General features: G+C 38.5%; 1 protein-coding gene across 1 annotated transcript; it reads right to left on the bottom strand.

Annotated features, from left to right (window-relative positions):
- Positions 1-722: 722 nt before the first annotated feature.
- p2ry1 (purinergic receptor P2Y1) lies at positions 723-3,698 on the bottom strand. The gene is made up of 2 exons (XM_012871850.3): positions 3,187-3,698; positions 723-3,011 (listed from the first exon to the last, which is right to left on the bottom strand). Exon 2 carries the CDS (start codon positions 2,986-2,988, stop codon positions 1,942-1,944), a length of 1,047 nt encoding a protein of 348 aa, XP_012727304.1. The 5' UTR covers positions 2,989-3,011; positions 3,187-3,698; the 3' UTR covers positions 723-1,941.
- Positions 3,699-12,821: the final 9,123 nt, after the last annotated feature.

Genomic DNA, 12,821 nt, shown 5'->3' with positions numbered 1-12,821 from the left:
ATGACCTACAGAGATAATATGTTATGATTAGCTTGTGTTGCTACTTACTGTACGACTGAGCTCACTATATTTAGTTTTCCATTTACCTTTTAAATAGTTAATGGTACCAATGTCTACCAAGATTTGAAAAAAAAAAGTCGCTAAAACAAAGTTAAAAGCACTTTAGGCTTTTTGTTTTATTTTATTCATTAGGTTTGTAGTATTTTCTTTAAATATTTTTCTTTTTATGCGTTCGTCTCGTCATATTACACTGGCGTACTAAGGTTTTCGTTCCTTTGTGTAAATGTCAAATCGTGCACTTGAGCTACTTGCATCTCTTTTCCAATGTGCTGTCTGACTAGTTGCTTGTCAGACCAAAAAAACACTTGTAAATATGCTTTAGCCTTGTGTAAATCAAAATAATAAATGCATTTTACAGATAACATTATTATAAGTCCAATAATCCATGCAGCTAGACCAATAATTGTTGCTTTTACATTTTTGAAAATGCCTAACAATTAGACCATGTGAATTTCTGTTGAAAATTCCTGCATGAATAAAATAAAGCCCTTAAACTGTGGAATTTTATTCTTGGTGTTAGAATTGTTAGAATCTCATAGTGGCCTATTCTTGATACCAGAAAAAAAAAAAAAACACAAAACCCCACCCAAGTACCTCCAGCTGTACATGTACCTCAATTCGAGGACCTTGGCTTCAAATAAAGAAGAAGAGTGACAAAGATGAATGTGGCCAAAAATGTCTTGCACAGCAGATTTACTTCCTTTTTTGATACTGAAAACAGGCCACAACACAGGATTTAGTAGGCTTTGAACATCGAACATCTACACAAAACATGTAAGGAGAGTTTCACAATATTTTTTTTTCCACAAGGCTTACAACAGGTAGCAAAACATAACAAAACAAAAAAAAGATTATCTGCCAAACACAGACATAGTGCACTATTCACTTTGAGGTATCTCATACAAACAGATCTTCAACATGTTGATAGAGCTGCAAAGCAACTGAAGTATTGTGACTAATATGTTCTATGTAGCAATGAATGCAAGGGATAGTTAGAACTTGTCGGTGTGAGTCATTTTTTCACTTTTACTGGTTTCATACAGGACTCACAAATTAAAACGCTCAAAATTATTATTTTTTAAATTACACAGGATGAAGTACACTAACCTTAACAGTCACAACATCCTGTACAGTACACCTAGAAAAAAAAAACGATTAGCATCAGATACAAAAAAAAATACTGCAAATTATTTTCTGTGACAAACAGGTTAGAAGGGAAGAATTATTGGTGAAAAGAGTCTTAGTAGACTTTTACCTCAGAGTTAACCACATTCCACCCTCACAAAAGTTATAGATGGAGGGGAAAAAACATGAAGATTAACAGCTAGAGCAGATACATTGTGCTCATACTATATTACAATGTCTGCTGCGGACATCTGGTCTGCAACCATGGGCTCAGTGCATTTACTTTTTCTTCCAAAAGCCATCCAAATCCCTACACCTCCTCAGGCGTAATCTCTCACCTGCTAAATAGATATTGATTAAACATCAGCTTGTGCGCTGAGAAGACGCAAGGCTCCCGAAACCCTACATTGCTGAGGAAATTGACGGACAAAAGATTATTGCCTGTCCGACAATCCACTTCCCTCGGCCAGGCTCCCTCTTGGTGCTCATTTAGTCCAAAGTGTAAGCAACACAAATTATTTATAAAAAAACAAAAGATGAGTGATGGCTCTAATATTCTGAGTACAATACAATACATGACAGTACGGTACATTAGCTTATCAATGTTGACAAGCACTGGTCAACACATGGTGTAATGGAGAAGTTATCCAACATCTATACAAACCATAATCTGAATTATCTGTACATAAGGTCTTCAGTCCACACAGTGCATTTATTTACTCCCAAGTCTATTCCTTGCAGGAGCTTAAAGGACCCTCAGTGTCTACGGTTCCCGTTCTCCACATACTCAGTCAGGCTGTTGAGAGCCGTCTCATCACTCTTAGACTGAAGGACGGTGTCCCCCTTCCTAGAGGTTTTCTTTGTAGCCCGCGACAGCTTCCTCCTGAAGGTGTCTCCAGCCAGGAAGTAGAGGATAGGGTCCACGCAACTGTTGAGGCTGGCAAGGCCCCGCGTCACCTGGTAGGTGGCGTAGACCCGGTTGTTGAAGTCACACATGTCGGGGCTCTGGAAGTACAGCCTGGCCCGCATGTTGAGGTTTTTCATGACGTGGAAGGGCAGGTAGGAGACAGCGAAGACGGCGAGCACAATGATGACCAGGTGGATGGATTTCTGCCGCAGAGGCGCATTGTTCATGTCGTTGTAGATCAGCGCCTTGACAATCATGCCATAGCAGCAAAATATGATGATGAACGGGACGCAGAATCCGAACACGGTCAAAGTCATGCTATAAATGAAGTAGCCTGGTAACTCATCCTTAGTGGTTGTGTCATAGCAAGTTGTTGCATTGCCCTTCGAACCTGTCCTGGAATAGTAAAGAATTGGAGACATGCTTATGATGACTATCAACCACACCGAGGCGCTGGTAATGACCGCGTTCTTCTTCTTTAACCTGCCGAGAGACTTGAGCGGGTGCACCACGCCGGTGTACCTGTGAACACTGATGCAGGTGAGAAACAGAATACTTCCATAGAGGTTGACGTGGAATATGAAGCGCTGAAGACGGCACAGGACATCTCCGAATATCCAGTTGGTTTTGTTGAAGTAGTAGAAGATGAGGAACGGCAGAGAGAGGACGTAGCAGAAGTCAGCCAGGGCCAGGTTGAACATGTAGACGGAGATGCTGCTCCAGGGTCTCATGTGGCACACGAACATCCAGATGGCCAGGCTGTTGCCCACCAGCCCAGTGAGGAACACCATGATGTAAACGGTGGGCAGGTAGTAGAACTGGAAACCTGTCTTGGTGAGGTTGCATCCTGTTTGGGATTCATTCAGCTGAGAGGTCAGGTTCATGTATGTGGTCATGGTTTCAGGGGCAGAAGCTCGTCCTATAAAACAAATGAGAGGAGACCTTTCATGTTTAATCTCATTTTCAGGCTTAAGCTATTTAAGGGTGTAACTGAAAAAAACATCGGGCGCTTTACCTGTTACTTCATCATGGTATAAGATTCGAGACGCAACAGATTGAACGCAAGCAGTGATGGACGTGTCGGGGGCACTTACCGCTGGGAGAGACTTGGATTCCACATTCCAATATCCTTCTTCACAGTTGCAAAGATTTCAGTCAAAACGCGTGATGGGGCGTCACGGCTGCCGGACACCTTCGCCCGGTCTCCTTACAACGCAGGAAATAGTTTAAAAAGTTGCAAAATCCTCTGGGTTTGAACCGGGGGGAATACAAAGTCTGCAGTCGGTTTCGCCATGCGTTACGAAGATTTCCCACACCAGCAGCGGTGGGGCGCAACCGAGACAGCTGCAGGCTCTGGCATGAAGGACAGGAATTGCAAACTGCCTCCGTAAAGAGAGAGAGAGAGAAAGAGAGAAAGAGAGGGAGAGGGAGGGAAAGAGAGAGAGAGAGAGAGCGCGCGCGGAGGCTGTTTGTGCCTCGGTGAGAAAAGGAGAGGAAATGAGAGGGGAGGTGCGCTCAGTCCCAAATCCACTCAGCAGCTTCCCGTGTCCAAACGCGCGGTTTCTTCTCCGTCCCTCCCGTGGCTCGATTCTTATCACACCTGGACTGCCTGCACGTAGCCTATACTTTATTATTTAAGATATGTGGACAACTTTGAAGCAGGCGGAGCTTGTTTCAGTGTGATCTCGTTAATAATCGATTGAAGCAGAGGCGGTGTTTGTATGAGTGCCGCCCTGGGCGAGCCCTCCTCCTTCTGCACACACAAGTGTACAATCTATCTATCTATCTATCTATCTATCTATCTATCTATCTATCTATCTATCTATCTATCTATCTATCTATCTATCTATCTATCTATCTATCTATCTATCTATCTATCTATCTATCTATCTATCTATCTATCTATCTATCTATCTATCTATCTATCTATCTATCTATCTATCTATAAATATAGATGTACACACACACACATCTTTGTGTTACCTTTATATATTTTATATTTTTCAGAGAACAGTGGACCAACAATTAGTTGGTCCAAAAGCAGTGTTAGATCTGAAGATACTGATTGCACTACTGAAAGTAGTGCAGTTGTGCCAATGAATACCATATTACATTAAACAATTCTTATTTCATTTAGAAACAAATAAAAAAAGGACCAAATTGAAAAAGTTGAAGGGGTATGAATACTTTTCCAAAGTAGTTTAATTCACTTCGTGATGGCACTCGCAACACAATTTACTTGTGTGTCAAATCAACTAATCGATTCTGGACCCCAAAAATCACCACCTTTTGTTTTTTATATGACTTAGACTTAGACAACTTTATTGTCATTTTGTATGTACAGAGTGCATACAGAATCAAATTTCATTTCCGTTACACTTACGACAGTGTAATGGGATTGCAGGTGGAACAAGGCACCATTACAATATAAAGTGCAGCAGTGATCAGAATGTAACACTACAGGAGAAAAACAGTGTGCAAGAACGGTATACAGAAGAATGTTCATATGGTTTTGAATAAGAAAAATGCACCTATAAAAGATGAACACACTATTGTGTAAAAGCACAGTCCAATAGAAAGTAGTGAAATAAACTAGTTTTTATTAAGCATCATACATTATCAGATGCAATTATCAGATTGCATCATGATGCTGATGGAGGTGGAGGAGAAGGGCTGAACTGAATAACTGAATCTCATTCATGGATTGTTGTCCTCTCCTCAAAGCTTTCCTCACTTTCATCTGCAGGAGTTTTCAATAAAAAGCTGTTGTAATTGTTTCATTCTATCTCAGTTTTTGATGTTTAATAGTCTTATAATTTGTCATGTGTTAATGTGTCCTCCCACTTTGCTATGAAGCCCTCGAAATGTTCTGGTTCAACCAGTTGCCTTCATACGCCAGATAACCAGTGACATTAAGTGCACCTGTCTGCAACCTAATGGTCACATGATCTGTCAGTGTTAACACACCTTTTCTAAAGGACCCTGGAGGCTGCAGCACGACTAAGCAAGAGGTATCACACCACAAAGACCAAGTAGCTCTCCAGACGGATAAGGGACAAAGTTATCGAGAAGTACAAGTCAGGGGCAAAAATCCTAGCGGCAAGATATGGCACCGTCATAAAGACTTATCCAAAGTGACTGCAATTGCCACAAAAAGTGGCTCCAAAAACTACTGACTTTAGGGGTTGTGAGCAGTTATGCATGCTGAAGGTTTCCATTATTTTGTCTTGTTTTTCATTTGCTTCACAATAATTAAAAATAACACATCTTCAAAGTGATGTGCATGTTCTCAAACAATCTATTTTAATTATAGACTGTGAGGCACTAAAATATGAAAAATAACAAAGGGTCGAATAGTTTTTCAAGGCACTGTAGTCTAATAATATCTAAATTGCAAAGTGGGTGTGGCTTTCCAATGTAATAACCTAGCCTGGCCAGCCAGACTGGCTTATACATGCTGTATCAGTCTGGTAAGGAGCTGGTAGAGCTTGACTTTAAAGGCAGGACTAACAGGGCCTGCGTCATCAGGTTAGAACCTATTGGATAACTACAGATGTGATGCAAAAAACTCCAAGTCCGTGAAACATGTCATGGCATCAAGCAAACTCTCGAGAGAAGGATTTTTATTCTCTTTTGTCTAAAAAATCAGAGGATACATGGTGTACTCACATACATTTTCTTAATCTTCCAAGGCACCAAGCAACGGAAATCTCTGTATGTATCTTGACTTGACTTGATGGGTAATTCCGCCGCTGAGAGTGACGCATCGTAAAGCCCCGCCTCCCACGCTGTGATTGGTCTGGTCTATTTTGGACCGGAGGGAATGGAGCCTTACCAGACTGATTCATGCTCCGTGTAATTCAGTCTGACTGGGCAGGCTAGCACTAACCAACCATCAACATTTTTGTTTAGGTCAAGTCCAATTCTTATCACCTTTTGTTTGTTTAGATAAAAAGCCATCCTTGGATAGCTTTAAAAACAATGTCCATGTCTTTGCGGGTTGCCGACACCTCATAATGGCCTGGGCAGGGAGCAATACTGCCCATATCAAAGACTACATCAGACTGTCATTCCGATGGGGAGTAAAGTAATGTCATTGGAAAGCAACCATGCATCATTCAAACTCCTGTGTGTTCCATATCGAGATGGCAATTTAAAGTCTCTGCAATGGCTGAAAAAAAGAACTTGGACTCTGTGGTACAGCCAAGGACAAAGTGACCCTGGCTAAAGCAGCCCACAGACAGGGGTGGATGGAGAATAGTGAAGGGGTCCGGATATGCTGCTATGGCCAAGGCATCTTAAAATAGTGGAAGGCAGAGTGAGCCAAGATGTTGCAATACTCTAATGGATGACACCAGGGAGCCAGAGGATTTTGCATTGACCTGGGTCTATGTAATGGTCAACCAACATACAGTATAATTGGCTTAAATATTGAATAACATTCTGTAAAAGATAAAAAAAGCTAACCATGTTATCCACTAAAAAAAATGATTTTAATATAAATAACCCAGATAGCTATACATAAGTAAATATTTAAAAAAGATAAAATTAAATTTGTTCTTCACAGATTTACTCTTTCAATGATAGTTTTTACAGAGGTCTGTAAAAGTAATCTCAATTGTTGAACTTTCACATTTTGACACATTGCAACCACAGACTTCTATACATTTAAGGCAATTCAACACATATTAGTGCTTATGTGTGAGAGGAAAGACAATTGTACATGGTTGTTAAAGTGTTTTCCCCTTTGCTTTACTTACTGTAAGTTTGCATTTACTTTTGATTATTTCAGCCTTGGACATCCAGATACCAACATTTCTGCACAAGCTTTCTTGCAAAAAAGTTCAAGTTCTGTCAAAATGGAGTGGGTTTATCCGTGAACATTCATTTTTCAGGCATTGTTCAGAGTTTTAAGTAGATTTACCTTTGAATGATAACTGAGACATTCTCAGAAATTAACATGTTTTAATCTAAACCATTCCTTTTGAAATTCTAGCTGTGTTTAGTTTGGTATCATCACATTTGACCTCCCCGCATCCCAACTTAAAATTTTCTTCACAATTCCCACTTTCGCACATTCTTTTTTTATTGCACAATAAAATGCATTGAAATCTTGTGGCTTAAAGTGACAATATTTGAAAGGTTATGAATATGTCTACAATGCACTGTCCATGACACTATTTTAAGGAGGTTACTGGAGAAGAAATCTTTTTTAGTCCCACATTTACGTTTTCTTATCATGTGACGTGTTAATTGTAGCTTCAAAAAATCTGACAAATTGATATAGCAAAAAAACTGAATTATTCATACGATCTTGTCACTTCCTGTCCAAAAAGATCTGTCCTTGTTCCATTGTCTTTAAGGCACCCCATGCTGTGAGCCTGCTATCAGGCTCCTCTCCTGTGGAACCAACTCACAGTTTTGGTCAACTTTTAAGACTAATCTTAAAACTCTCCTTTTTGACAAAGCTTATAGTTAGAGTGGCTTAGTTTACACTGAGCTATCTCTATAGTAATGCTGCTATAGGCTTAGGCTACTGGAGGACATCAGGGCCTATTTTTCTCACTCTACTGAGTTCTACTGTTCTCCAGTCTACTGTTCTCCAGTTTTGCATTGAAATGACTGTTGTCATTTCAGCTTTTAACTTTTTGCTCTCTCTCTTTTTCTTCATAGTAGGTACACCTGGTCTGGCGTTCTGTTAACTGTGACATCATCCAGGGAAGACGGCTCACCCGCTATTACCATCTAATGTAGAACAGATTACTGGATCAATGTGTGCTTCTGTGCTTTTTTGTCTGTCTTGTTGTGTCTCTGCTCTGTCTTCTGTAACCCCCAGTCGGTCGAGGCAGATGACCGTTCATACTGAGCCCGGTTCTGCTGGAGGTTTAATGGGGAGTTTTTCTTTCCGCTGTCGCTCCATGCTTGCTCAGTATGAGGGATTGCTGCAAAGCCATGGACAATGCAGACGACTCTCCCTGTGGCTCTACGCTTCTCCAGGAGTGAATGCTGCTTGTTAGGACTTTGATGCCATCAACTGGTTTCCTTATATAGGACATTTTTGACCAATCTGTATAATCTGACCCAATATGTATAATATGATTGAATTTGACTTTGTAAAGTGCCTTGAGATGACATGTTTCATGAATTGGTGATATATAAATAAAATTTAATTGAATTTAATTGAATCTCAAGCTTCAGGCTAACTGAACAGAAAACAATCTATTTACAGTTTCATAAGGTGCAGTTATTGGTGAGATGCATACCCCGTATTGGATATGGCCTTAACATTTTGAAGATGAAAGTAAACAGTTTTAGCAACTTTTTTTTACTGTGATTTCTGAATGGTGAAAATTATTAAATAACTCTGAGATCTGGAATTTCACAATATGAAACTGTTCTCCCATTAGAAACCCACTGGAATGACACATAGCATTACAAACACAGGTTTTTGGGATTCAATAACAAAAACGATTTTTAAAGTCAATCCTGATCTACTTCAATCAGAGTGGATGTAAGAATCAAATTGCTGGATTGTTTTTTTCCATGTATAAAAATGCATTCAGTGTCATCTGCATACATTCTGATGTCATTTCAGTCAATTTCTGTCAAAATCTGCTAAATTGTTATTATGAAGTAAAGACAACAAGAACAGCCCAAGAATTTAGCCTTGTGGCACCCGTACAGCACATCTAATTAGGGTAAGATTTGATCCCACACAACAACACAAACACATTACTGTATGCAAAGAATTATATTCTATCCAAAGAGTAACTTTTTCAGAAAATGCAAGTTCATTTGAATAATGCAACCAAATTGCCAAAGATTCATAGTATTAAATGTGTTCCTTAAACCTAAAAGCCTGGACTGACTCAAGTAAAGATTTCACAAAGTAAACGTACGGGTTACATGTATCTCTCAAGATTTTCAAAGAAAACCTTTCCATTACGTTTGCTGTTGAGGGAGAGGATCGAACATGCTACAGCTAAGTGGGTGTAGACTTATAGAGTCCTCAGGCCATTGCAGGAATTCTGAGAGTTTAGTCTCATCTGGGAGCTGTATCAGTATATGACTGACTCCAGGTCTGCTTAGTCGAGTCAGGGCACTTTTCTCGGCACTTAGCCTGTGGGGATATTTGCACAAAAACAAACAGAATAATGGAGCACAAACTTAGAGTTTACTTTGTACTTATCACTGCGCAAAATATTTCTCCTGTCCCTTGTGGAACACAAAGACATGAATGAGACTAGAAATGGTGAGCAGCATCTGAATCTGCTCTATGGAAAAATATAAAAAATGAGTTATAATGCCAAACAACATTGTAGAGTTAAATCATAAACTCACTGAATTTAGTGAATATGTTGCGTTTCAGGCTGCTCAATAACTGAGAGGCAATTACTGGTATACTTTCAGTGGCATATTTATCTCAAAGATTAATGACACAATAAACTTGGATCAGTAAGACAGATCATCCCAGCTTTTAGGTGACGTATCATCCTACCTGTGAATGTTTTCTCCTTCATTTCATGGCCTTTCCAGTCCCCTACTATTTTTCATCGCTTTGTGCTGGCATTAGGGGGAAGCCATAGTCCAATTGTTTTGTCAGGTTATGGCGAATTAATAATATGGTAAATATTAAGCAAATAAATAAGGTGGAAATGTGAAGAAGGGATGATAGAAAAGATCTTCACTTCAAAAACAAATGCATGGATTCCCGCATTACAGTAACAATTTTCGTCCTTACTCATTTGTAATGAAAAACAAACAATGCATTAATTTATCCAGATAACAAAGAGTGTCATATTTATTTATTTATTTATTTGTTGCAAAGTAGAATAGCAAATCCCTTTACACAGTATTCTATAAAAGTATTTGTCCCCTTACAGATATCTTCTGATAATTATGTATGTATCCGAATATCTTCTTGTTCAGACAATTTAAGTGTGTTAATTAAGACATCAGACCCAAATGAATAATTGTTTGCCCACTTACAAATATCTTCTGTTTTGAAATTGTTGGCACAATTAAACGTTTTGGATGATTAAGAATGTAATATTAGGCAAAGATTACTTTAATAAACAAAAAACTGTTTTGTAGTTTCATTGGTTGAGGGAGAAAAGCTAACCTGGCCATCTGAAAAGGAATCTCCAACCCCACCTCTTTTCCTTGTAAAATCGTTAATTATTTGTGGTTAAACTGTTAACCATGTTTGTTTTGTTTCTATATCTAGGATGGCCAGATTATTCTGTGCTCGTAGAAACAGGAATCACTTAAATATCTTGTGTACAGATGACAAAAGTAATACTTTTTTAAGGTCACATCTAGCTTATCAGTTTCAGACAAGTAGTGACATTATACATACAGTCAAACATGGTGCTTGGAGTATGATGATCAGGGGTTGCTTTGCTGCTTCCAGACCTGGATTACTTTCCGTAATTGATGACCTCTGTTGTCTAAAACAAAATCCTGAAATCCAAAATACCAAGGGAAAATGTTTGGCTATTAGTTTGAAGAATTAGGCTCAAGCTCACTTTAGTTATGGAGTAGGGCAATGTCCCAAAGCACCCTAGTAAGTCAAGCTCTGATTGTCTAAAAAATAAACAAACAAAAAATAACTGTAAATCAACTCTTAAGAACAAGTGAGATGAAGTGGCATAACTTTAGAAAGGTTGTTGATCCTCAAATTTAAGTACACACTTATGTAAGAATCAAATGCGAAAGTTACAGAATAGCAAGTCTCGGTAATCAGTTCAAGAAATCATACAGGGCTCATCTGCCAAAAGACAAAGAGAAGAAGCATGCCATGTGTGATTATCATTTTTGTACATTGCAAACACAGCAAATCTGCAGTAGCTGGCACTCATACATGACTTTAACCAAAACAGATTTTTGCAAGCATAATGAGCAGGTTTGACATGTTACAGAGTACTGATTCTGTCTTCCTGTACAATATGTCTTTGCCAAAATATAGCACTACAAAGCAGGAAGTTCATTTAAAGATTTAAAATTAAAAGTTCCAAGCAAAATTGAGCCAAGTAAAGAAGTGACTCAGTACTTCACTATTACATTTCCTGTTGAAGTCTCGTTTGGCTATGACCTCTAATTTTCCCCCAAAAAAGCTGACAAGAATTGAGATCCTCTGAGCACGGCTGGATGTTCTCTGTGACACTAATCAATGTATTAAATATTCACATTTCTAAGGTCAGTGCACCTTAACCTGTCGCTCAACTAGGTGAGCAACTTTGTGGCATTAGCTTTTTCATCACATTCCAGCTTGGTTTCTGGACTTTTAGTTACAATACTAAAACGTTGGCAAATGCTAGAAATGAAGCTACAAAGATACATCAAAAATAAGTTAATAGGTGTTTTTTTCCTGATTTATGCAACCCAATAAGTGTGTCTGTTTACCTTGTACCTTAAATGAACATTCTTTCATATTTCTCACGTTCCTGTGCTTTGACTTGACTTATTTGACAAGAAACAATATTTGGCAGCAAAAGCAATAAGCAATAATCATGACATAATAATGCAAATACTGAAGAAACAGATACAAAAATATACAGGATTTCAGCTTTATTAAAATCACATGATGACCAGGAAAAATTCCATCCAAAATGATGGCTGACAAAACATTTTTCTCTTTAAGTCCATGTTGTTGTTATTTTCATAGTTCTAACTTTAGACTCCTTTCTTATCTGATGGTAATTACATTATATACATAACTTTAAAGACTTCTTGCTTTACAAATGTTTTTTGGCTGAAACAGTTGTGGACCATTAAGCTACAATATGGACTGAGAGTTCTCATTAATTTAAGAAGCTTCATCTACACCACATACAGCATCCCAAAGTCATGTAGTAGCCTGTTGTAGGTAAATTATTGACAGATGTCTGGTAATTCCTTCAAGGAATTCATTTCTTTTTATGGACTATTGACACATGTTACTTTTATTTAAAGTTTTTTTCCCCACGAAAAATAAATCCAAGAAGAGAGCATCATTAAATGAGAAGGACAATTCAAAAGGCATGTTTTCAATTAAACGTTTATTTATTTGTTTAGGATCAATTCACAACACATCTCAACTCTTTCCAAGACAAACAGATCCAGTTCATATCCGGACATATTTTTTATATTAAAATCAATCCAATGCATTTCAGTCATATGGAACGGTGATAATTCAGAGCTGTCAATTTGGTTAGTAATGGCAATTTGGAAAACAGTTATCTGCCTAAGGCAGGGGTGTCCAATGTCCAGTGTTTGAGTGCCGGTGTCCTGCAACATTTAGATGTGTCCGTGGTCCTACACACCTGAGTAAAAAAAAATCAGGTCATTTGCAGGACTCTGGAGAACTTGACTGCTTACTGAGGGGCTAATTGAACCCACCTGAGCATATTAAATAATTTGTTGCAATCCTTCCTCCTGAACCGATATGTGTGTTTGGTTATTTGCGTCATTAACTTTGCAGTTATTAAAGGTTTTTCTTTTGTTTTGCTGAACCTCTGCTGACAAAACAAACATTCTTTTCTTTTCTGTTTTTGACATTATTAAATATCGCCTCTAAAAAAGAGCTTAATTGTTGAAGTTCTCCATTCATTAAAAAGTATTTTGTGCATCCTGGGTGTCTGGAGAGATTATGTCAAAGAGTTGAACTTCCTTTCTTTTACAGCAGCTCCCAAACTGCCAGTAGTGCACGCAATTTATTAATTCAAATGGAACGCACCACATCCTGTTT

The sequence above is a fragment of the Fundulus heteroclitus genome, chromosome 18 (assembly GCF_011125445.2).
Source record: "Fundulus heteroclitus isolate FHET01 chromosome 18, MU-UCD_Fhet_4.1, whole genome shotgun sequence".
NCBI lineage: Eukaryota > Metazoa > Chordata > Actinopteri > Cyprinodontiformes > Fundulidae > Fundulus > Fundulus heteroclitus.
Note: the sequence above shows the minus strand (reverse complement) of the source record. Positions and strands in the feature narration are given on the sequence as shown.

Bases quoted from the DNA above. Each gene is read 5' to 3' on its own strand.
- p2ry1 (XM_012871850.3), bottom strand. From the start codon at position 2,988: ATGACCACATACATGAACCTGACCTCTCAGCTGAATGAATCCCAAACA.